Source organism: Penicillium longicatenatum (assembly GCF_028827895.1).
Source record: "Penicillium longicatenatum strain IBT 33135 chromosome Unknown contig_1_segment0_segment0, whole genome shotgun sequence".
NCBI lineage: Eukaryota > Fungi > Ascomycota > Eurotiomycetes > Eurotiales > Aspergillaceae > Penicillium > Penicillium longicatenatum.
In genome coordinates, this window is record NW_026643119.1 from 3,611,097 (window position 1) to 3,634,577 (window position 23,481).

General features: G+C 48.1%; 13 protein-coding genes across 13 annotated transcripts; 5 read left to right on the forward strand and 8 right to left on the reverse strand.

Moving 5' to 3' along the window:
• Window positions 1-622: 622 nt before the first annotated feature.
• Window positions 623-995, forward strand: N7484_002119 (U6 snRNA-associated Sm-like protein LSm8; the record flags this gene model as incomplete). The annotated part of the gene is made up of 2 exons (XM_057112539.1): window positions 623-647; window positions 724-995. 2 exons carry the CDS (start codon window positions 623-625, stop codon window positions 993-995), a joined length of 297 nt encoding a protein of 98 aa, XP_056977276.1.
• A 498-nt stretch (window positions 996-1,493) lies between these two features.
• On the reverse strand, window positions 1,494-2,363 carry N7484_002120 (uncharacterized protein; the record flags this gene model as incomplete). Its single annotated transcript, XM_057112540.1, has 1 exon — window positions 1,494-2,363. The coding sequence occupies one exon, from the start codon at window positions 2,361-2,363 to the stop codon at window positions 1,494-1,496; it is 870 nt and encodes a 289-aa protein (XP_056977277.1).
• Window positions 2,364-3,255: 892 nt separating this feature from the next.
• On the reverse strand, window positions 3,256-4,050 carry N7484_002121 (uncharacterized protein; the record flags this gene model as incomplete). The annotated part of the gene is made up of 2 exons (XM_057112541.1): window positions 3,256-3,770; window positions 3,831-4,050. The coding sequence occupies 2 exons, from the start codon at window positions 4,048-4,050 to the stop codon at window positions 3,256-3,258; spliced, it is 735 nt and encodes a 244-aa protein (XP_056977278.1).
• A 792-nt stretch (window positions 4,051-4,842) lies between these two features.
• Window positions 4,843-5,490, forward strand: N7484_002122 (uncharacterized protein; the record flags this gene model as incomplete). The annotated part of the gene is made up of 3 exons (XM_057112542.1): window positions 4,843-4,888; window positions 4,942-5,052; window positions 5,300-5,490. 3 exons carry the CDS (start codon window positions 4,843-4,845, stop codon window positions 5,488-5,490), a joined length of 348 nt encoding a protein of 115 aa, XP_056977279.1.
• A 471-nt stretch (window positions 5,491-5,961) lies between these two features.
• On the reverse strand, window positions 5,962-7,613 carry N7484_002123 (Zn(II)2Cys6 transcription factor; the record flags this gene model as incomplete). Its single annotated transcript, XM_057112543.1, has 3 exons — window positions 5,962-6,667; window positions 6,743-7,115; window positions 7,280-7,613. The coding sequence occupies 3 exons, from the start codon at window positions 7,611-7,613 to the stop codon at window positions 5,962-5,964; spliced, it is 1,413 nt and encodes a 470-aa protein (XP_056977280.1).
• A 733-nt stretch (window positions 7,614-8,346) lies between these two features.
• Window positions 8,347-12,140, reverse strand: N7484_002124 (putative cell wall biogenesis protein Mhp1; the record flags this gene model as incomplete). The annotated part of the gene is made up of 3 exons (XM_057112544.1): window positions 8,347-8,933; window positions 8,987-11,956; window positions 12,074-12,140. The coding sequence occupies 3 exons, from the start codon at window positions 12,138-12,140 to the stop codon at window positions 8,347-8,349; spliced, it is 3,624 nt and encodes a 1,207-aa protein (XP_056977281.1).
• Window positions 12,141-13,156: 1,016 nt separating this feature from the next.
• N7484_002125 (uncharacterized protein) lies at window positions 13,157-14,488 on the reverse strand (the record flags this gene model as incomplete). The annotated part of the gene is made up of 3 exons (XM_057112545.1): window positions 13,157-13,608; window positions 13,685-13,745; window positions 13,799-14,488. 3 exons carry the CDS (start codon window positions 14,486-14,488, stop codon window positions 13,157-13,159), a joined length of 1,203 nt encoding a protein of 400 aa, XP_056977282.1.
• Window positions 14,489-14,947: 459 nt separating this feature from the next.
• N7484_002126 (kinetochore subunit FTA4 family protein) lies at window positions 14,948-15,869 on the reverse strand (the record flags this gene model as incomplete). The annotated part of the gene is made up of 4 exons (XM_057112546.1): window positions 14,948-15,257; window positions 15,325-15,387; window positions 15,455-15,623; window positions 15,704-15,869. 4 exons carry the CDS (start codon window positions 15,867-15,869, stop codon window positions 14,948-14,950), a joined length of 708 nt encoding a protein of 235 aa, XP_056977283.1.
• A 568-nt stretch (window positions 15,870-16,437) lies between these two features.
• N7484_002127 (HAD family hydrolase) lies at window positions 16,438-17,285 on the forward strand (the record flags this gene model as incomplete). The annotated part of the gene is made up of 2 exons (XM_057112547.1): window positions 16,438-16,491; window positions 16,554-17,285. The coding sequence occupies 2 exons, from the start codon at window positions 16,438-16,440 to the stop codon at window positions 17,283-17,285; spliced, it is 786 nt and encodes a 261-aa protein (XP_056977284.1).
• Window positions 17,286-17,611: 326 nt separating this feature from the next.
• On the forward strand, window positions 17,612-18,754 carry N7484_002128 (60S ribosomal protein uL18; the record flags this gene model as incomplete). The annotated part of the gene is made up of 3 exons (XM_057112548.1): window positions 17,612-17,614; window positions 17,762-17,799; window positions 17,890-18,754. The coding sequence occupies 3 exons, from the start codon at window positions 17,612-17,614 to the stop codon at window positions 18,752-18,754; spliced, it is 906 nt and encodes a 301-aa protein (XP_056977285.1).
• A 451-nt stretch (window positions 18,755-19,205) lies between these two features.
• Window positions 19,206-20,095, forward strand: N7484_002129 (histidine phosphatase family protein; the record flags this gene model as incomplete). The annotated part of the gene is made up of 2 exons (XM_057112549.1): window positions 19,206-19,261; window positions 19,312-20,095. 2 exons carry the CDS (start codon window positions 19,206-19,208, stop codon window positions 20,093-20,095), a joined length of 840 nt encoding a protein of 279 aa, XP_056977286.1.
• A 92-nt stretch (window positions 20,096-20,187) lies between these two features.
• N7484_002130 (L-rhamnose mutarotase) lies at window positions 20,188-20,668 on the reverse strand (the record flags this gene model as incomplete). Its single annotated transcript, XM_057112550.1, has 3 exons — window positions 20,188-20,271; window positions 20,337-20,473; window positions 20,539-20,668. The coding sequence occupies 3 exons, from the start codon at window positions 20,666-20,668 to the stop codon at window positions 20,188-20,190; spliced, it is 351 nt and encodes a 116-aa protein (XP_056977287.1).
• Window positions 20,669-20,937: 269 nt separating this feature from the next.
• Window positions 20,938-22,725, reverse strand: N7484_002131 (MFS transporter; the record flags this gene model as incomplete). The annotated part of the gene is made up of 5 exons (XM_057112551.1): window positions 20,938-21,119; window positions 21,170-22,008; window positions 22,075-22,350; window positions 22,411-22,490; window positions 22,552-22,725. The coding sequence occupies 5 exons, from the start codon at window positions 22,723-22,725 to the stop codon at window positions 20,938-20,940; spliced, it is 1,551 nt and encodes a 516-aa protein (XP_056977288.1).
• Window positions 22,726-23,481: the final 756 nt, after the last annotated feature.

Here is a 23,481-nt window from a genome sequence, read left to right on the forward strand (position 1 = left end):
ATCGCAAATCCGTAGAAAAGTTGACCTATGTGTCAATCTGTTCCTAGATGGAGACTTATTATTGGAAATGTGATGTACATATATCTTTAAAGTCGATGGATTACTATTTATTAGAGTACAGTATAGGTATTGATAACACTCGCGTATGTAGGAATCAATTCAGATGCACAATTGCTAAATTCCATGAAAACATTATCTTAACAATATACTCTTAAAGTCCCAATTATAACGTAAAAATTTGGGCACCGAAGGAATCATTAAAGCCAGCAGTGAAGCTAACCGTTCACAAAGCACACAGCTGCGTATCACGTGACAACATACAAACAATGCAAATATTCAAAGGTTGTCCATCTCACGACGAGTGCTTCGCGATTAGCCACTTCTGCGACTCTATCTTCGATTCTGTGTGGCCTCATTTAGTGCTCAAGATTCTCAGCTTTCACCCGTCTCTGAATAATTGAAGAGGACCTGGGAACCTAGGTTGCGCATTCGTCTTGGAACCACGACCAGAGCTTAGCTTCGCAAACACCATCTTGCGGCGAAAAGCTCCAATTACACCACGACATCGGCAAGGCCTAGCATTACCTAGCTGCCAGCTGATTTATCACATCAAACCTTCACCATGTCTCTCCAACCCTACATCAATAGTAAGCGACCTGTCAAAGCTGTTTCCGAAGCTGTCTGCAACCTGATCAACATGCTAATATACCATTGCTCCTGTAGAGAAAGTCCTCATCTTGACTGTGGATGGCCGAACACTACTCGGAAATCTTCTCTCCACTGATCAACTTACCAATCTCGTTCTCACTGATACCGTCGAACGCATCATCCGCACCCCCGACGATGATGAGCCCTCATCACAAATCGAGCACGGTCTTTATTTAATTCGAGGCGATAATGTGGTAGCATGCGGTGAAGTGGACGAGAAGATTGATGCCGATATTGACTGGACCAGAGTGAAGGGCGAGGTGATTCGGGATACGAAAAATGCATGAACGGATCGCAATGATTTGAATTTAACATATTGGGCGTTGGTGGCTATGGGGATTATTTGCATACAAACAGAGACTTGACTCCAGCAGATGTCACTAATAAAATAAGTCTCGCTATCCTTACTCACCTATACTCTAAACATGAACAATTGCACTTGTGGCTGTAGTTTAGGCAAGTGAAATGTCAACGCAGAGTGCGAAGAGTGTTCTGGCATACATGATCAGGACTGGCTTTGATGACATCGATTGGTGCAATATTGGGAATACACGTGGATTCTCTTATGAGATGGAAGTAGTGACCATTGACCCTGAAATGTCTCCAAAACGGACTATATCTATGCGTGTCTCAGAGCAGGGGCCCAAGGTTGCCTCGTATCTCTCCACGTTTAGCTGACCATCTCAAATCTGTCCAATTAGGGCCTGGGAGAGACCCTCCAAGTAAAGCAGATGAAAAGGAGAACGTACCGCTGCATCGATACTATACCTACTGCTAATTAAGTATTAGCGGGCATAGGTCTCAGGAACCCATCCAATCTCTTCTATGGCCCATCTAATCCATAGACGATGCTCTCCATCCAGTAGCATATAAATATCTTGAATGAGATGAACCGCCCAGCCCTCTACCCACCAGTACCTCTCTAAGTCTTTCACCAAAACAGCATAAAAAGCAAGTACACATAAAGCCCCATTATCGCCGTTCCTCAAGAGTTCCAGATAACCATCATCTATCTCGAAGAGCCATTGAAAGAAACCCCGCAACTTATCTTGATCTTTCATGTTCTGACTGTATAGAAACGAGTAACTTCGTCTCAGCGCCAAAATCGCTTTCTGTAAAACAGGCAGTCTTCCTTCACCATCCTTCGCTTCAGCACACACCTGTTCCTCCAACTCCACCAGAACTTGGCATTCCTCAGGCGTATGAGTCTTCCAGTAATCCATACTTCCCCACGTACTCCGGAAGATCAAAGAGACAGGTGAAGAAAAGATTGAAGTCTCTGCCATGACAACTGTATCGATGCCTCTCAGAAGGTATAGCCATTCGGGGATGACTCCATTTCCTAGAATAAGCATATCGTCTTCTTGTATCGGGCGTGCTAGACTAAAATAGAGCATTAACACCCCAAAGACAAAAAGAGCGCTACAGGTTTGGGGCGTCACCCCGGGTATTAGCGGGAGTGCCTTGGATAGGGATGCTGATTGACGTTCGATGGCGTAAGCCAGGAGGAAATGTCTCCGTCCGCTGTTATAGCGTGCGATGTGGAGAGCTGCAAGGGCGAGAATGCCGTCTAGAAGATAATCGGTGGTAAATGCCATTTGAGGGATAACGACTCGCCAAAGATCTCGAATCTGTGGATCGGGAGATAGCGTCATGGCGGTGGAAATAGTAAAGTGATGAAGGAGCTCGAGCTTAAGTGTATCTGGATTTGGAGCTGTCGATACTGGACTTTCGACAGTTTGGATGAAGTCGCAATGGAGTCCCTTCTTGATGCAATTGAGGCATGATGGGCGTCGCTCATCGCACTAAGATCGATTAATGCCAATACTAGGTGGCAGGGTAGTAATCAGAAGATTGCTGGAGTGAAGCATACCTTGATCTTTCTAGAGCGGCAAATTTGACAGCCCGTGCGGGATTTAGTGTGCCACTTACGACGACTGCCCGTAGCACCAATAGACTGCGGCATTCCAGAAGAATGTATTATTCAAAACTTCAAGAACCGTACGCAGTTTTCGAGTACTTGCAACATGCGACGATTAATGATGATACGCTGTGGAGATTCCGGGAACGAGGGGAACGAGCGAGCGTGAGCGAGCGAGGATTTCAGATCGATTGATTGGTTGAATGCGGGACCAAGGCCCACTATGGTGAAGGATAGTGGGCCATGATGGCTCGCTCTCATCAAGCTTGGTCATGTCCACCTTTTCCTACATAGACCACACATCAAACACTACTGGAAGGTAAAAAAGACCGAATTGGCTAGTCTTATCCAAAAATAAAAATAAAACAAGCATTTTATTGATACAATCTCTCTAATTCTAGCAACATGCTGAGCCTTAAACATTTTGTCCAATTCCCACCAATCTTCTTTCTCGATTTTCTTTTTCTCTTTTTTTTTTCTCCTTTCGAAGTTTTGTTCTCTGCACTCCTTTTCTTCCTCCATGTCAGCCGGTGTCAAACCTTGTAAGCTGATGTAGTCCATCTGATCACGGGAGTTGAATGACCAACACAATTAATTCGATGAAACAATGAGCTTTCTGATGCTGTTCACTCCCACTGCTTCATGAGAGCGTTGGCCTCAGTCTCGTTGTCAAAATCGACAAGATGAGTCGAGTGGCACCAGGGCTTGATGGTCTCCTCCTTGCGAATGACCCCAGCAAAAAAGGCACACCATTTGATTCGTGGGTAGGTTTCGTTGATCTGAGTGCGAGTCGTTTTGTGAATCAGTTCACCGAAATCTTTCACATGAGAGTGGACACCGGTATTGTCGTAGGTCGTGGCCAGCTGGATGAGTTGACCAATGTACGTGATCGTTCCATCAACACCCATGTCCTCATGGCGGATGATCGTCTCTGCAGCTGCCTCTGCTTGATCCGTAGTGGCTCCAAAATCCTTGAGGACGTGGAGTGCCTTGATTCCGCCGTAGATGTCAAAAGAAATTCGGGTGGCTGTCAGGTTCTCCTCGGCCGTACCAAGGTCGTGCAGCAGGCATGTCAAAGCCCAAGTCACCGGGTTAAGGGCAGCATATCGCCCCGGGAATTGCTGCTTGGTAATAGCCATTCCTGTAAAGAAGTCAGATGCGAAGCTCGTATTGCTAGTATTTGAACAAGATATAGACATACCGTAGAAAAAGACCCTCATTGAATGATTGAAGGTTTCCGGATGGAGGACTTCTTTGGCGTATTTCAATGTCTTCGAGACCACAGGATCATCAAATGGAAATTTGATGTCGTTGAGGGAGAGCTCATCGGGCTTGTTGATGAAAGGTTGGTCGGCGAATATAGCACCCGCATTAGCCGGCGTGCTAGTCCAGCCATTGGTAGCGACTTCGTGTTGGCACATGATGAAGTGGAAAGAGTTGGAAGAAGGGGAATATTCCTGTTGAGTGCGGAAGAAGACAGACGATAGTAGTCTAAAATGTTTGTTGGATGAAACCAAAAAACCATGAAGAATGGATGGGATGAGGCTGTTAAATATTCTCAACATTACACTTCGACTATACATTTGAGTTGATTAAGCATGCATACCGGATTAGGAAGTTACGGCATGTGGGGCTTTGGTGTCAACTCGCGGCTAATCACAGTTGCGCGCGATGATCTCCATCCATCGCCTTTTCGCTCTTCCCGGAGTGAGCGTCAAAGCCTGGACGAGCACATTTATCAGCACTACACGCCCTTTTAGGAAGTTAGAGCATGTGGAATAGAGTTTATAGAAATTTGTTATGTCACAGATGACAATATAATCAGGCTGAAAAATCATTTTAAAATCCCTCTTGTAGTTAATCAAATATATTAGCAACAACCTTGAAAGTAACTTAAAAGACGATCGATCGACAAGCCTAGCAGAACAACATTATATTTGTAAACACTCCAAGGAGGCTTTCATACTTCAATGGCTCTAACACATCTCGCCAACCCAGTGAGTACTGCTTAGCTAGTACCTCACCCATCATTTCAAGACGAATATACTGATCTTTATTCCAAGAGTCCGCTAGGATTTGGCGCATTTGCAACTACCTTGATGACCCTCTCGCTTTCTATGATGGGGCTCCGTGGCGTTTCAAACCAGACAGTGTTCATTGGAAATCTCTGTTTTCTCGCGGGGATAGGGCTCTTGATATCTGCACAATGGGAGATGGTGAAGGGAAACACTTTTGCCTATACCGTACTCGCTGCATTTGGTAAGTTACCACCCATTGACACATTATATAAGGTGGCTTATAACGCGTTATAGGATTTTACTACGGTGGTTACGGTGTAATGTTAATGCCCTCGCTGGGTATTGTACAAGCTTATGGCGGGGAAACGGCCGAATACCATAACGCTTTTGCATTCTATCAATTGAGTAGGTCCCTGATACAATCCATATATCACTGGTATGGGCTGACATCCAATCGCAGTTTGGTGTGTACTGATTTTCTTTTTCCTCCTTGCCGCTTTACCAACGTAAGTACATATCCATATCTGAGTTGGCGGTGAGGTTTGCTGAGGTTTCTATAGAAACATTCCAAATATCGTCATTTATGCTGCTTTAGAGATGTGCTACATCTTCAATTGTACAGCTCACTTTTTGTATGCTGACGGTATGTCAGCATTGGCCGACGCTTTCACAAAGTCGGCTGGTGCCTTTGGCTTCCTATCAGCGCTGGCTGGATTCTATTTGCTAGCACATGGATTATGTCAAGATGCAGTTCCGTTTCAGATTCCCTTGTGTGTAACAAGTGGTCGATTTCGACGAGCATCTTCTGTGGGTGGGAAACCTGATGAGATAAGCCCCGTTTGAAGACTTGCTGAGGTGCACAGTTCAAGCAGGCAACGAAGGCATAAAAGCGTTGTGACCAAATCGATTGCATTCTCACTAGTTAGCATTGCCTTAATGAGTATAAATGTTGACGTCCATTCTGGGACTAGTGCCTTCCTCTGACTACTTAAGCTTCATTTCCGTAGACTCCTTCTTCCTTCCTCGTCGCTCTCAATCAAGTTCTTTCGTACTCAATTGTTTCAGCTTCAATTCTCTCTTTTCTCTCCTTCACCAATAACCCTAGCAGCAAAATAGTCGATTCACCTTACAGTAACCTGACGCGCCTAGTGGCTTTATATTGCTTTGAAAGGAGCCCATTGCTGCTGCGACCTAGAAAACCCCAGGCGTATTATAGCATCATTGTGTGGCCCAAAGGCTGCAATATCAAGAAGTATACCCGGAGAAAATGGGATAACGGTTTCAAAACGTAGACCATCGAGAAGATACCATGGATCAAATGAGCAACCACCCCTCTTCTATCACGTAAAGCTCCGATTCATGCGGCACCAAATTGCCATCTGAATTCTTTCGCTTCCAATGTTCATGCAGAATCCTTGAAGCACTTATCACATTCAAACAGCAGGTCACATCCCAAAGCAATCTTAGAGACCCGATGACCAGCATTTGCTCGCCATCAGTCTGGCACTCAAGACCTGCAATGAAAATAGGCCACAGCAGGCATTTGAATAAACCCTCGTCAAATTTGAGAGACTCGATCACGTCAAGTAATTGCGACACCAAGGTCTCACTGTCGAGCTTTTTGGTCAATGTCGGTGTTACAGCACAAAGTACCCGGTTTCCGTAGAGTATGGTGGCAGTTTTATATGCTTGAGATAACAAAGAAAGCTTCTGAATCTCCACTGTTGAGGTAGCTGTTGACTGCACAAAATACGATGCCCATTTCAGACAATCAAAGTCCATAGTCAGCTCAAGCATGCGTAGTGTATGTTGTATGTGCTCGTGAATCGAGGTGTCGTCGTGCACGCCTGTCTCAATAGCGTGTCTTTGGTTCGAAAAATAACTAATAGCCCCTAGTAGAAAAACAGGGCAACCCAGAAAGCTTCGAATAATGAACTCTTGATACTTGCTCTCTTCAAGGTTGGCACATAACTCAGGACTAGACTTTAGACCTGAAAGTGTACCTCCCATGGTTGAGACGCTAATAAGGCCAGCGGCAAATCATCATGTCAGTTGTTTAATGCGATAATGATTTAAAATAGGGAGAGAAGCATACAGCGCAAATAGACGGGCAATGAAGCGCCTCGTCTCATCTATTGCTTGTGAAGGGCCGGTGATGGAATGTTCACCGGCACCAGAATCCAGCAGTGCGCGCGAAAGGTCAAGGAGACCTTCTGCACCACGGAGATGATGCTTCCAACCATCGATACCCGACTCGAGAAGATCAAGAAAAATTAAAAGAAGAATACTTGCCATGACCTCATCTTTCTGAGAACTGTCTGGATGAGACAATGACGATGACAATGCTTGAATAGTTTGCCTCTTGAAATGGAGCGCATCCAAATTAGCATTGACATATCGAGGGGATAAAGCGTCCTCGGTTCGATCGAATGAATGGCCTGCATTCGCGTAATGCCGTGCGGCCACAGCTATGATACTCTATTGTAGGGTTAGGCTCCCCGCAGCATGCGTGAGTAAATTCCTAAACGGATTGCTATCGCTTTCATATAGAATGAACAATTTGGCGATGCGCACATTGCCTTTCTTTTGGAGTAGCATGTCTACACTCAAGTGAATATGATCGTTATCATACAATAGTCAAGATAGAACCTCGATGACCAATCGAGATCGTGGACGCAGGGGTCTTGCAACGCGAACCGAGGAGTAGGATTGATTGCTAGAGACGTCGCGCTTGGATGTGAGGTTTGTTTCGGCTTGGAGTCCGCACATGGATATTCATCTGAGGCTTTGGGACCCATTCCGAGGACTTGACCGCGCATTTTCCCCCGGATTGCCACGCCTTTGACCCATCGAAGGGGTCTTTTATCAAAGCATTCCAGCCCCGCCTTCTTGCACTTGGCGCAAGGTGTGCTGGTTTGGTCGCATTGGATCGTACGACTGCGGCATGCCCAGCATGCTGCGTGCATTCTTCAAAGTACCGATTGGAGCTGAGCAAAGGAACGATGGATAAAAGGAGCTAGAATTTAAGCTTGGAATGATGACTCTATGAGCACTCGGAAGGTTTGCCGCAAGTACCTGGCTAGATATTTAATTCTCAGCTCGGCGGGTACATGTTATCTAGGGGTCTTGTGAATTGACGCTTCAAATCCAAAAGCAACAAATTTCTTATTCTTATACCTATTACTCTCCTTTGATTCTGGAGACAGAAGTGAAGTAGATTTTTTGTAAGTATAAATAGGCATTACTCAGCAAGAATCTTTTAAGCTTGTTAATGCTTAAAGGTGCGGATTTGTTTCTTCACTTAAACGCTCTTATTCTTTAAACCTGCATATTCCTAGGCTAAATGCCTGCCTGGGTAAGCGGAGAAGCGCAGGAGTGGAAGCGAAGTTATCAGAAGAGGTTGCGTGACGGCGTGTTTGGACGCTAAACCTACCAAGGTGAACGAGCTCGAACAGGTAATTCACATGTTCACAGGCCACATGTGGATATTTCAAACTATGATCACACTTATATATGAAAAGAGAGCGAGAAAAGGAAACATGGAAACAGTACTGGGGTTGGGTATGACTGGAATCACAAACACATAGCAAAAGAGTGAAAGTATGTACAAAAGCGCTTGCAAAATAGCAAAAACACCAAGCGTGTGCCAAAATTCGTTCATATGGATGGATACATTTGAAAACTGTAAAAAGATCCTCATTATGGAGGTGACTTGCTCTCCTCTGACGAGGATCCACGACGCAAACCACTGTTGATCTGCGCCGCAATCTGAGATTGCTTGAATCTCTCGAAGCCCTCGGCGTCCTGATGCTGGTAAGCCCAGAGCTCGTCAACTGTATTACCGAGTTTCTCAAAGGCTTCTTCGGTGTCAAACGGTATTTGAGACTGCTCTTCATGTAGGCGCTCCAGTTTCTCTCGTAAGGCAACGAGGTGCGAATGGTCTTCTGCGTCGTCTTCGCCTTGGCGATCGGGTGTTTTCAGCAAGTCACGGCGGAGGTTTTGGCCCAGGCGATGGACGTGGCCTTCTTCTGATGTCATGGCGCGGGCGTGCATTGATGTCATTGAGCTACTTCGGGAAAGCTGGAAACCGTCCTGCTCGCCTTCTTCATCGTCAACGGCAGTTTCATTGTCCATGAAGCTGCTGCTCAGGTTGCCATTGATAGCGCTCGAGCCGGTTTCTGGCAAGGCGGACGGGATGGGTGGAGGAGGCAAACGAGTTTCAGGATACTCATCCTCAAAGCGCTGAATCATTCTATGCAATGTAATGTCCAAGAATTGGAGACGTCCTGTGAAGTAAGTTAGTAATCGGAACAGAGTGACATCGAGGTAGAAATCTTACGGTAATTGGCATCGTTACCAGCCCGGTCTTCGCGGATAAGAGCTGATTGAATCCGAGCTCGAATGTTGCGAGCGGACTCCAGCAGATTCTTCGACATGTCGCGAGGCCTCTTAGTAACCACTCCTCTAGATTTACGACGCCGAGGGGTCGTAGTGCCACTAGCAGGTGCTGAATCTCCGGGGAAATCGCTTCCATGATGGTCAAGGTTTCCGAGGCAGACACCTAGTGCCTTGACCACGCCTGTGCCACCAATGACATAGTCCTCATCTGGAGCGGCATCTTCTTCTTCGTCACATGGCTCGTCCATGCCAATGGAGTGTCCAACAATGTGCTGCAGAATCTCTGGTACTGGAACATCATGCGGCACGTGTGTTTCAGCCAGATCCTCTCCAATAGCAGCACCTTCCAGATTTCGAAGCGAGTAAGCGACAATCTGGGACGCCAGTGCCTTTACAACTTCATTATTTTCCGCAGTTGGAACTTCAATGTCCACTGCGATCATCGTACCTGAAACGCGGACCGCAGCCATCATAGAAGCATACACTGCACAAGCCTCTTCCTGAACAGCAGGGTCCACGGCAGAGGCCAGAGATGCAATTTGTGGGTTCTCAAGTATATTCAGATGGCAGAGGCTGGGACATTCTGGTAGCACCTCAGCCAGACCGATAACATGATCGGGAGAAAGATCGACATCAGCAAGATGAATACGTTTCAGTGAAGGCATCTTGGGCAGGAAGCGCCGGAATGCTCCAAGTGCATTGGTCTGCATCGAGAACAAACCAGGATTATGAGAGAAATCAATAAAGCGAAGGTTGTGGATCTGAGTCAGGGCTTGTAGCAATGGAGAGACGACGGAAGGATCCAAGGAACAATCTGCTAGACTGAGGGCATATAGGGGCTGCTCGGGCTCAACAGCATCTGTGATAAGATCAAGGTCGTCTTTGATAGGATTTCCTCCTAGATCCAATCCTTCACATTGTCCAGCTTTGAGATACTCAACAACATGTTCCAAACCTTGTCTTGTCAGATCATTGTTTGCAAATCCCAATCTTCGCAATCCTAGTTTGGTAGATGCCTCGCAAATCCGCTTGACCTGTTCGACGGAAAGCTTGCATTCACTCATGAGCAATTCCTCAAGGTGATCACCGCCAAACCTTTCCGCCAAAGCACACGCAAAAGTATCGCAGACATCGGGGACTGTGCAAGGCGTAGAATTTTCACTTGGAGCCCGGGGTTTAGGAAAAGGAATGCCGGAAAGATCAATCGCCCTCAAGGACTTGGAAAGATGAACGAAGAGGCCAATGTGGCGCCACCCCTCCCGTCCGATTTTCGGGTTGTCCTTCAATGATAGTTTCTCCACAACACCCCATCGTTCATACTTGATAGTAGGTGATTCACACCTGCGATTCCGCTTCCGCCGATAGCGCATCTGCTCCACAGTTTTTGTCGAGAGTAATGCGGCAAGAATAGCCCGCACAGACACGTCGGTCAATGCACAGTTTTCCAACAACAGCTTACGGACAGGTACCACAGCAAGCCAGTCACTCAACGTCACGATATCTTGAGGCGTCATGGGGAAGTTACTGAGATCCAGAGCGGCAACAGTACCCGGCGATTCTGCCAGAGTTGAGGACGGCGACGAAATTTCGTCAATCACTCGTTTAAGAACAGGGGTTTCTCTCAACTGGCAGCATCGACGATAAATGCGCGCCGGGTCTGTGGTAGGGTGGCTTTGGGTCTTAGAACGGGAGGTACCGGACTTCGATGCTCGACAATCATCTTCGTCGTGCTCTGGATCTATTTGGAGCGGGATTGAGCCGTTCGCCACAGCCTGTCTGCGCTTACGCTCCTTACGCTCCTTTCGTTCTTCTTCCGAGCGCTTCTTCTTCTCTTGCTTGCGAGTCGGGTCTTTCTTTTCACCCGCTTCGCTCTCGGTGGTAGGATTTGGGGTAGCGGATTCAATAGTAGAAGTTGTGATCTGAGTGCCCGGAGGGCTGTTCGCTTGAGTGGGGGGTGAGGATGAAGGAGCTGTTGGAACTGCTGGGGCCGCTGAAATCGCTGGAGCTGGAGCCTCCTTCTCGGCCACTGCGGCTTGAGGATGCTTCAGTGCTTCAGCCTCCTCCTTGCCCTTTTCCTTATCCTCTGTCTTAGTATCGATCTTAGTATCGGTGGTCACTTCAGCCTTCTTCGCCTTCTGGCGGTTGGACTCCGGCAAAGGCTTTCGAAGTTGATTTGTTGGAGGAGCATCTTCATCCGAATCCCGATGCGATACACCAGCAATTTCAACATCCACACAAAACGCCACCCTATTTAACTTTGCTTGGTTTAGTTCTGCAATTTTGCAACGGTCACGACCCTGGTCCAGGTTCATCACTCGGCGCGGGCATGTTGCGGCATTTGGCGGCAGCTTGGGCAAACCACCAGAATTCGACGAAAACTTGCGTAGTGCACTGTGTATGAAGGAGGGGCCTTTAGGCGACGAAGAGGTAAACGGGTTTGATTCATCTTTCTTCTCCTCTTCCTTGTCTTTGGGGGAGAAGGCAGCGCCGAATGGGTTATGGTCGAGAGGTCCAGTAGCCTTCGGACTTGCAGGGCTTCCTTTCAGACTAGACTGCGATGGCGGAGTGGATCCAGAAGAGAACTTGGAGCTCAGACTGGATATCCAGGGATTTCTGCGCCCAGTGACTGCTTTGGGTGCAGTTTTTGGTGTCGCAGGCGAGGAAGTGGATGGTTTCTGCTCTGCAGGTTTTTCTGCAAGTTTTTCTGGCTCCGGAGCCTGTTTTTCTTCCTTAATTACTTCATTCTGCGGCTCATGCTTTGTTGTTGAGCCGTTCGATGATGGTGGACGAGCTGGGCTACTATTCGATCGGGATCGTCGGTGTGGTCTGGAAGGGTTCGTCGCAGGATCCCTCTCGGCGCTCGATTTGTCGCTACCTCCTGAAGTTACTGATTTCGTGCGCGAAAGATGATCTGAGAAGAATATTCGAAGTTAGCTTCAGTCACACACGACTAAAACATTCTATGCTCGCTCTCGCTCTTTCTCCTCAATTTTGCCCCAGACTCGGCACCCCGGATCATCCGCATCACTAAAGTGGAACTTGCCTTTCTGCGAATGATGGAGCCAGCTCACATCCACAGTCTGAACACCCTCCATATTGTTCCTTATTACTCAAGACCACTTGCGACGCAGAGAGTTCTGTTCCTGAGCTGGTCGGGGTCTTGCGTCGAGGGTGGCCAGTTGTGTGGCGCTATGTTATGGTCGAATGATGGGTAGGCCTTAGTTCGGATGACGCATAGCTGGCTGATCCCCCCACTTTCTGAAGCACTTCTCGACAATGCCGCAATGATATCCCGCTCAGCGGCGATCAGGTCGAAGCGGTACAGGAATTCGGCAGGTATCTAACCGAAGTGGAGGAGGTTTGTCGGATTGGATTCAGGTATAAGGGTATCACTACAGGTGACAGAACACAGGTCTCACCAGTACATGGAGAGGCAACATGGTGGGAGAGAAAAGCGAAGTAAAGTAATGGGAAAGTAAAAGTAGAGGAAAATGAGGTATTGGAAGCGACCGGATGTGGTCAAGTAGCGATGAAGGTGACATAATCTGCTTCCCCGTAGTGGTCGACCGTGGTCCACTTCTTTAGTAGTAAACTATGCGTAAACTATAGGAACTCCGCCTTGGACGTGAGCACGTGAGGTAACATACAAAGAGCTGAATTACTCCTCCGTGACCGGCGAGCTGGGTTATTCTGCACCCTCGTACAATTAAAGTGGATAAAGAGGCAAAAAGGTGGGGAAGAGCCGAAGATCGGGAGTGCAACGGGTGTTCTTGGCCAATTGTTGAGCGCGAAATCCTCTCTAGGGACCTAAATGACCCCCTTCACGCCAAGTGCCCACAAATTTGGTCTAAGCATGCCTGTAGACCCATAGTGAAATTCACACCGACCATTCTAAAGGGGCGCTACACAATAGCGGTTATTATTTGCGGAAACAAGGTAATAATGTGGTATAAAACCCCGTAATGAGAAAACGCCAGGTCTCTCCAGTGGGAGAGGCAAAAAAAGAAAGCAAAAGAAAACGCAAAGCGCCCGCCAGTCTCTATGCAAATAAAAGGAGAAATAAAGAAAAGAAAGGTCATCACGGCGTGAATATATCCCAATTTCGCCCCTTTTATTCTGCAGAGACGTCCTTGAGGATCTCCCACCCGTACTCCTCTTCGGGCTTCTCGGGCTCCATTCCAAGTGCGTTACGGTATGCGCGAACCTCGTTTTGGAGCCCCGCGATGATTCGGACGGGAAGCTCATCCTCTTCCGATCGCATCCGGTGGGCTTTGCGAATCATCTCTGCGCATCGCATTGTTTGGGCGTGCCAGTAATCTCGGTCCAGCCGACTCTCCAGATGAGCATCCCGTTCAGCCTGCAGGAGGTTGTTATAGTGGCTCTTCTGGTATAGGAAGTGCATGTTGTTGCTTTGGCAATAGTTGCGGATCTGCTCCACCATAGTGCCCACGCCGGCTTCGTAGTCACCAATCAGTTTTGTGTTTTCTGTTTGCTCGCGTTTGAGATCTTCGACCAGTCGTTTTTCCTTGACGAGGGCTCGTTCCAGTTCGGCGATTCGGGCAGCTTAACGCGTCATTAGTATCGGTCGGAATTGGGGTGGACAATGAAGGAATATATTTCGTGTTTCTTCGAGACATACCTGTCAATTCACCGTTGACTTGCTGCAATGCAGCACTAGAACCCTCGGAGGGACCATGTTTCTATTCGGCCTTGTCAGCTCGGTCTCCCCAACGGAACTTGACATCAAACATACCATAATCTCCTCCGCACTTGAGACAATATTCTTTGTTACCTCACGATTATTCTTTAGGACGTCACTCAGCTCCAGCACCATGTCATAGAGGTGATGGAGATCCATCTGATGACCCGCATTCATGGGACCGTTGCCATTCATCACTGCCATGCCACCTCCGTTGACTTGAGCTGCAGGGTGTAGGGGTGCAGGTGAAACGGACTGCCGAGGGATGCTACCCATGTTAGGGGTCCCAGGGGAGTTGTCCACGTAACCGGAGAACATGCCAGACCCTGAATTGCCCGCCATTCCTGTACCGCTGTTCATCGACATCAGGGAAACGTCAAAGGCGCGATTCAATTCTGCAAGCTGGGGATCGTAGGGGTCGATCGGGTGTGAGGTGCCGTTTTCCTCGTCGTAAAAGGAGGCGTGGTTTTCGACGCCTAAAACCTCCTTCTGAAACTTCTCAAGGTCACGGCGAGTAACGTGGGTAGAACGGCGGCGGTGCCCACGTGCTGAAGGTCCCTTGGAAGGGGAGGAAGGAGTGTCGCCCTCGATGATGGCGGCGCAGTCGATAAGTTGGGGGTGGTCTTCAATCACGTCGTGCTCGAGTGCTGCGCTGCGGCTGTCGTGAATGCAATTGATGTGGTTGGCCGAACCATTCCCGATCGGGCTAGTTCCCCGCCCGTTCAACCCGACCAGACGCTTCATTCTATCTAGTGTACTCATCGATTCATGAGGGACAGGGGTTGGCGGTAAAGGTATTGGAAAGATTGGTCATGGTCTGATGATGTGTCTCTTGCTGCGCTAGCAAGGTATTTTCACACACATGAACAGATGTGGGTGTAATAGAGTCGATGACGGGGAGAAGGTAGCAAGGAACCGGCGAACTTCTCTTCAATCGCACCTGCTGAAAACCCATTGACAACCGAATTCCTGCAGTCGTAATGGTGAAAGCACCTTCCCCACTTGACATCCCTTACACTAGCTCGGTCTTATAGGAAACGGGCTTGCCCAATTTCAGCTACAGTACGTAGGGAAGGTAACCCAAGTAGTACATGGAATTTTACAGGACCTGCAGTGCTAGGTACAAATTTGATGCCGCATGGACCAGGGTTCTCGAGAACACAAGGGAGAATAAAAACGTTTCAAGGGAAATTATGGCATAAGTCATTCCTCCGTATCCATTAAAGCTTCAAGTCGTCGATCTGATCCGGGGAGAAGGTATTCCTCCCCACCTTGTGTTTGACTGGGTTTCATTTGCGAAATTCTGCCGCTAACTCGCGCCAGGAGCATGCGCATTTTCTCCAATTCCTGAGCCAACTCTCCATCACGGGTGACCAAATTGGGCTGGATGGCCACCTGAGGCTCTTTGAAGGGCTCGAGCAAGCGGTGTAAATGCTGCAGTTGATCAATACGCCGTTGTTTCTGCTGGCGCTGTTGATCTAGACTGGCCAGTCGATCCCGGAGACGCTGGTATCTGTACAACGGGGATTAGGTAGGTGGAACTTCAATCAGTGAACCTTCAGATCTGTGTGGAGACTGACCTCTCATTTTGTTCCTCACTGGCGCCTTGTGATTCCAGATCCAATGGCAACCCGAGGATGTTCCTTCAAGACCAGTCAGTACATTCTAAATTCAACCAGGGATTGACAAAGCGATGGGGAGAAGTCTCACAAATGTTTAGAAAGATCTGCCGTCTTTTCAACGCCTTTTTTGAGGATAGCTTGGTTTTGTATATCCTGGCTAACAGAAGCCCAGTAGAGATTGGTAATCTGGTGGGCTACATGGTGAATCGCTTGGGAAGAATAAACAACGCGGTTGTGTTGCTTTGCCACCCCATTGACTAAAGGAGTCAGTAAAGGTTATCCGGGAGGAGAATAGAGAGGAAATTGCATGAGTTGCAATGCAATAGACAGCCCGTACCTTTGTGTAGCACATCTTCAATCACCTTCTCGGGCAGCGCTTCTTCCTCAAGCTCCACTGCATAGTCCCTCCAGTTTTCTGGTGGCTGAAGATTCTCGGAAAGAATGCGGACTTGGCTCCAGATGAATGCAGATTTTAATTCGGAAATTGTCCGCGTTGAATCCATCGCTTCATCGCGGGAGAAGTAATCTGGAGTGAGATTGGACTCTCGTTGCGCTCCATATCACTTAACGCGTCTCTTATCGATAACATCACGTGTACCCCGCCATCAATGGTTACACTTCAGCCCATTTTGCAGGCCCTTTTGCTTCGTTCCATACTATTTCTCTTATAATCATCCGTGGGCTCCTAGAATGAGTTTGCGTCTCTTGTGATTTGGTAAAAAGCATGACTAGAATACGATGATATCGCCTTTCATGTAGACTAACTGTCAGTCCCCGTTCATAGTATTAGCAATGATCTCGTCTGCAGTTGTTGATCAAATAACTTCATAAAACAGTATAATGGTATGTAAGTGTACTATTGCTTTTATATCGCATAGTTCGTGTGAAGTATCTAGTGGTGGATGAAGAACAGTCCCTCGGCCCCTGCACGTACCTCGGCAATAATCAAGACCGCATTGGGTCACTACTTCTCCGCAACTATCACCGCTGTATACATCCCACCCCTCTACCTGCTAGCTGCCGCTTGAATGAATACCTGATTGAAGATCAAATCAACTTTAAATCTTGAGGATGGCAGCCACTAAGCGCCCTGTGTGTCTTCTGTTCGACATTGGTGGAGTGTGTGTAAGTTCAGATACTAGCATCAACCCCCATCGCCTCGATTAGCATCGCTGATAGTTTCAAAGGTCGTATCTCCATTCCAGGCCATTCTCGACTATGAAATATCACAAAATATTCCTCCAGGATGGGTGAATTTCAGCATATCGCGCACTAAGCCCAACGGGAGCTGGCACCAGTTGGAACGTGGCGACATCCCCATGGATGCCAAATTCTTTGCCGGCTTCAACGAGGATCTAAGGAATCCTACTCTATGGAAGGAATTCCATGAGCAACTGCATAAAAAGAAAAACGCAAGTGGCTCAGTCACAATCCCACCACTCCCGACCGTGGACGCCGAGTGGCTTTTCTGGGAGATGATGAGAGTGTCTCGCACCCCTGACCCATACATGTTCCCAGCGTTACGAAAGCTGCGGGAATCGGGTAAATATCTCATGGGTGCTCTGTCAAATACTGTCAAATTCCCCGAGGGCCACCCATATAACAACGACGTGTCCGGGGTGAGATCTCAGTTCGACTTTTTCATTTCGTCTGCGCATACCGGGCTTCGCAAACCAGATCCCCGTATCTATGAGGTTGCGACTCAGGAGATGAAGGCTCTGGCGCAGAAGCGTGGACTTCCTGCAGTGGAGGCGTCGGATATTGTGTTCTTCGACGACATTGGTGAAAATTGCAAGGCGGCAAAAAAAGCTGGGATGCGTACGGTTAAGGTCACCTTGGGAAAGATTGAAGATGCAGTCAAGGAATTAGAGAAGATTACTGGGCTTCCATTGCTTGAGGGTGACAAGGCTCGACTATAGAATTAGACAGCACCGTATTTCGGATTTTGATTTTCTTATTCTTATTTTTGCATATTGAGCAGGCTAGTTCCATATAGTTTAACAGATAGAATGAATCTTATGATTATTGTGGAAATTCTAGCTTTTTTTTTTTTGTTGCAGACTGTGATAATGGTCCTTAAATCGGACTTTTGTGGTGGTCGTCGACGCTCGTCGCCAACCGCACTTTTGGGTTGCGGGATGCAGCCCACGCTAAGCGAAATCCCCCACAAAGAACCGTCGCACTTTCGACTTCTCTTTTTTCTTCCCAACCGTCGACCACAGGATCAGCACCGGCAACCGTCAACATGGTGAGTGTCTTTACCACTGCAAATGGTTGAAATACACCATTCTGCGACATTCTTTTTCCCTCCGTTTCGATCGGAGCAGGGTCTTTGCAAGATGCTTCGGACAAAATTCTGAAGCGCTAATTGCTGACTCGCGGATTTTTCTTGTAGCCTTTCACCAAGACTGTCAAGAGCAATGCGTACTTCTCGTAAGTCATCCTCTCCCCATTGACTGAAAAGAAATATCTCTTTTTAAGTGCCTTTTTTTTTGGTCGTGTGCTGATTTTTTACCCCTCTAGTCGCTACCAGACCAAGTACCGTCGTCGCCGTGAGGGTAAGACCGACTACTATGCTCGCAAGCGCCTGATCACCCAGGCCAAGAACAAGTACAACGCCCCCAAGTACCGCATGGTCGTTCGCTTCACCAACCGTGACATCGTTACTCAGATCGTCTACTCTGAGATCTCCGGTGACAAGGTCCTGTGCGCTGCCTACGCTCACGAGCTCAAGCGCTACGGTATCAACCAGGGTCTGACCAACTACGCCGCTGCCTACGCCACTGGTCTGCTCCTTGCCCGCCGTGCTCTCACCAAGCTCGGCCTTGCTGAGCAGTTCAAGGGTGTTGAGGAGGCCACTGGTGAGCACTCTCTCGTCGAGGCCGTTGAGACCGAGGACGGTGAGCGCCGCCCCTTCAAGGCCTTCCTCGATGTTGGTCTTGTCCGCACCTCCACCGGTAACCGTGTCTTCGCTGCCATGAAGGGTGCCTCCGACGGTGGTGTCTTCATCCCCCACTCCGACCGCCGTTTCCCCGGTTACGACATCGAGACTGAGGAGCTCGATGCTGACCTCCTCCGCAACTACATCATGGGTGGTCACGTCTCTGAGTACATGGAGACCCTCGCCGATGAGGATGAGGAGCGCTACAAGTCTCAGTTCGCCAAATACATCGAGGAGGAGGTCGATGCCGGTGACCTTGAGGAGATTTACACCGAGGCTCACTCCGCCATCCGTGAGGACCCCTTCAAGAAGGATGAGGATGAGGGTTCCAAGAAGACCAAGGAGGAGTGGAAGGCCGAGTCTAAGAAGCACAAGGTCCAGCGCCTCACCCGCGAGCAGAAGAAGGCCCGCGTCCAGGAGAAGATCCGCGAGCTTGCCTCCAACTAAGCGCTTTGTCGGCTGTTCCTGACGAGTACTTCGGTTCGCTCAAAATTCTAAAAAAGTTCCACCACCATTCAATGAGGGAACTGGCTTTGGCCACTCGGCGTTTATTTCTGATGTGATGTTGATCATGGCAAATACCACTGTTACGTTTTAAGGGGATATCTTGGGAGCAATTAGTTCGGTGTTTCATTCAAGGCAATTTTTCGTTCACAGTTCTATGCTCCAATGTCCATGCAATCTCATCGTTCCCTCACCCACTTCAGTTCTAGTATTGGTCTGGATCTTACGTAGATGGGAACCAGTAAAGTGTAGATGCGTTTCCTTGATAACTGAACTACTGAATGCAGTCAGACTGAACAGCGTTGGTTGTGTGCGTTTTGCATCACGTGATCTCGGTGGCAACGACTTGGACAACAAGCCTTGATCACGCCAATGCGAGCCAAGCTACCTAACGATGAGGCTTTTTCTCATCCGACATGCAGAAACAGTGCATAACGTAGCCCAAGCATGGTAAGATCTAAGCACTTCAGACTATATCACCAACACTTACAAGGCAACAGGGCGGGCACCACAGACTCAGCCCTGACAAACCACGGCACACTCCAGATAGAATGTCTTGGGAAGCATTTCGCCTCCAATTCGATTCATTTCAATCGAGTCTTCGCATCGGATCTGAGCCGAGCCAGCCTCACCGCTACAGGCATTTGCCTTCATCAACCGCAAGATCATGATATACCCATGACACCAACATTAACAGCGAACTTAAAGGAACGAGACTTCGGTTCATTAGAAGGCATTCGTATTCAGTCTGCAAACTCCAGACCTGAACTGGGAAGTGCGCATTCTACGAATGCCCAGTCTGATGGCTCTACGCATATCGAAAGCGAGACAGTGATCTCAATGAGACAACGAGCAACATCCTTTCTGAATGAGCACTTCTTACCACTACTGTTCGACTACTCAGATACCGACTCAAACATCGCCGTCGTCTCACATGGAGTATTCCTACGTGTTATGTGGAATCGACTTGTTGACCTATTCGACCCCATGGATATATCTCTGGCGACCGGCGACGCCTCTCGGGATCGTGGCCCAGCAGCTCTATTCTCGCCAAGCTGGTCCAACACAGGATATATGACATTACTCATCCAGCCAGCCCAGGAATCGCAAGAGGGAATTACATCCAGTTCCAGGACCGATGCTCTCCTGAATGGCTGGGCCATGAAGATCGTTGCTGTTGATAATAAAGAGCATCTAGCCGGTCTACATCGGACCCGTGGAGGCATTGGCAGTGCTGTGAATGACTCGCGCCAAAAAAGAATAGATCATTTTTTCAAGCGGTAAAGCGAATATTGGATATGAAAACCAGGCTGATCAATACTCTATTTCGTGATAATTTATATACATGTTAATTGATTGCCTACTACATAATAGGATCACTCGGTATAGAAGACTTCGTCCAATAACTTCCACCAGCCAGGTCCATCGGCACTACCCACGGCACCGGGGATGGGGCTCTCCTAATTACGACTCGTGCATTAGTCTCAAAGTCTGGGCAATGTAATTGATTGTTCATAGAACTTACCTGCATGCCATCGGTCATGGCCCACCATTCTCTCACTTTCGGGTTGGCTCGCATGGCCTCCATATCACCCTCGAAGTCTGTGCCGACGTACTTGAAAGTCGCGAAAAGGGTGCGGTCATTGTCGAAAAAGATTGAGTCTGAAGAATTGCAAAGTGGATGTTAGTTGAAGAAATTGACTAGATCCCCATAAGACTGTACTTACAGTCCACAATATTGCAGTCCTTGATCTGTTGCAGAACCTCCGGCCAGACATTAGCGTGGCACTCCTTGTATGCTGCCACGGCAGAGGGCTTGAGATGAACGATCTGGGCAATACGGCGAACTGGAGACATGATGGATTGAGAACTGAAATTAATCGGAATCCAGGTAAATGAAATGAACTAAGAAAAAAGTGCGCCAATCTCCGTTGACATGCCCCGCGTCCCCTCTTCGCCGCATCGTTAACCCATGCTCGGGAGGCACTAACCCGAATCCCGTTACCCGCGCCGGAGTCAGTGCATTGTGATACTCAGACTACAGCCTAAATTGACATTGAAGAATGACGTAAATAATTCTATCACTTTAACTTAGTCATTATATCTACCATTGTGAAGTTACATCTTCATTGAATCACGGGAGCCTTGGTGACCGGACGAATCCAGCTCACAGCCACATTCCCCACCAAAGCAATCACGCCCATAATCCAGATCGACCGACCATAATGCGTTTCATTGTATCGGAAGATAATCGCAAAGATAATTCCACCAAGATTTCCAAATCCGCCAACAAGGCCAGACACGATACCTGAAGCACGAATATTAGCATAATTCCACCAAAGTGGGGGTATCACTCACCATTAGCATAAGGATGCACATGAGGAACAAGGCCAAAGTTTGCCCCATTAGCCGCCTCCAAAAAGAAAGCCATACCGGCAATAAGACCAAACATAGTGGCCTCATCAGACGGATTCGTCAACCCAATAGCCAGCAAGAATGCACCCATGACAACACCCAAAAAGACTATAAGAAGTTTCTTGGACCAAAGACTACCAGTAGCACTGAAAACCATATCCGCCATGAAACCGCCAGCGGGACGGAAGACAATATTCAATAGCCCAAACATAGCGGCCCACCGGCCTGACTCTGTCTGTCCCATTCCCGGGAAGTTCGCTGCGTAATAAGTACCCAGGAAACTATCCAGAGCTAGCTCTGCGCCGAAAGAGCATGCGTATGGAATTGCGACGGCAATTGTTGGGAGGCTGAACGCGACGCTTAGAGCTTCTCGGCGGGTGGGAGCGACGACGATGTCTTGTTTGAAGCTAGCTATTTGGCCCACCGGTGAGGCGTCTTTGTCGGAGGATTGAGTAAGAGATTGAGTGCCACCTTTCTTCTCCATATCGATTGTCATGGTACTGTTGTAGATGGAAGGGGGGCCGGAGGGGCCGACTGAAGTAGTCCCAGAGCTTAGGTCGACAATTTTGCCGTCTGTTAAGTGGGTGTTTCCATTTGATTCTTTGGCCCAGAGATGACGTTCCGACCATTTGCCTGTTGGGGTGTCTTCGCAAAGAAATAACATCCCCAGCGCGACGGCTGTGATGATGATGAATGGGACGATATAGGCGACACGCCATGCTTTATGAGCTGGTAGACCTTGCGAAGTGACGAGGGAGTCAAAAATGGCTGGCATGAGGAAACTAGATTATTGTCAGTAGCCTGGACTTTGAACTTTGACGTGTATGCTTTGGGCTTGCGAGACATACTAGGTGATACCACCACCGGCATTTCCCCATCCTCCAGCGAGAGAGTTGGCCGTGCCAACGATGGTCTTGTCGAAGAATCCGGTGCACCATACTTGGCATGGGACGAATGTACCACCGAGAATGCCGATGAAGAATCGTAACGCAATTAGACCATTTGGAGTGGTGACTAGACCGGCCATGGCGGTTGGAATGGCTCCGGCTAATAGTAGTCCCACAAATACTAAGCGTGGACCAAAACGGTCGCAGAGTGGGCCTGCAATAACACGGACAAGCAGGCTAAGACTTTGTTAGCAAGGCTGCAAGATCCAGATGTGGGTACAAGCTTATGTGGCTTACGTCGCTAGCAATGCTACAACGTTTGAATTTGACACCTGTGTCGTAGTCATATTGAGGTCTTTTTTGATAGTGTCCGTCAACTGATTGAGACTAGTATGAGTTTTTTTTTTTTCTCTAAAAAGTCCCGACAGCAAGACTTACCAGTGGCGGAAACGCATACCACGACAGGAATGCGACCATGAAACCCATCCATGAGAAGAAGAAGACGCGTCCATATTGATCAAATGGGTTCAACACCGGAATCGACTTGGCTTTGCGTGTGCTAGGGTTGATTTCGGGAGAAGCGACGAGGAGTTTAAAGAAGGAAGCAGCCATTACTTTAGTCCAGCGAGCTCAGAAGCCGCAAGGAGAGAAGCTGAAAATCTGATCGAATTTGTTTGGGGGACACTCAGGTAAATTTTCGCTCTCTTAAAAAGCTATGATCAGTAGTAGCAGATGTGATCTGTTTAATCAGTGACGTCTCGTCAGCGACCAACAAGGAGATCTATATAGAAGTCCAGATACTCACAAACACAGAGATGCACATCATATAATAGGAATTGGGTTCTTATGACACAGAAACCCAAAGATGGCTATCGGTTGCCTGTCAGTGGCATCCAGAAGATTGCGCAGGCAACCAAGCGATAGATTGGCCGCGGAGCACAAGCAAAAGTCCCATGCCTATTTTATCCCGCGAATCTGATTCGACGGTAATTTGCTTTTCTGCACTGTGGGTGTCAACACGGCGTTAAACGTTTTGCCATGCATTGATAGCGATAAGGGGAAACGCTACAAAAAGTGGATTGTTCAGCATCAATGAATGGTGATAAGAGAGGAACTCTGCAACTCCGCGGGGCTCAATTACAATGATGATGATGTTTTGGAAATATCTGGGGTCAAGTTCCACCCCTGTGGCGTTCCATGGTTCTTTCAGGTCATTGATAAATGTACCGCTTCTCATTGGACGTCAGATGGATCACGATAGGAACTGGATAGCGAGCCCAGAACTCAGCTCAGTGGGGTCCCACTGAGATCTCAGTACGGTCTGGACCTAAATTATAAGGCATCGAAGGCTGTAAAATATTATATAAT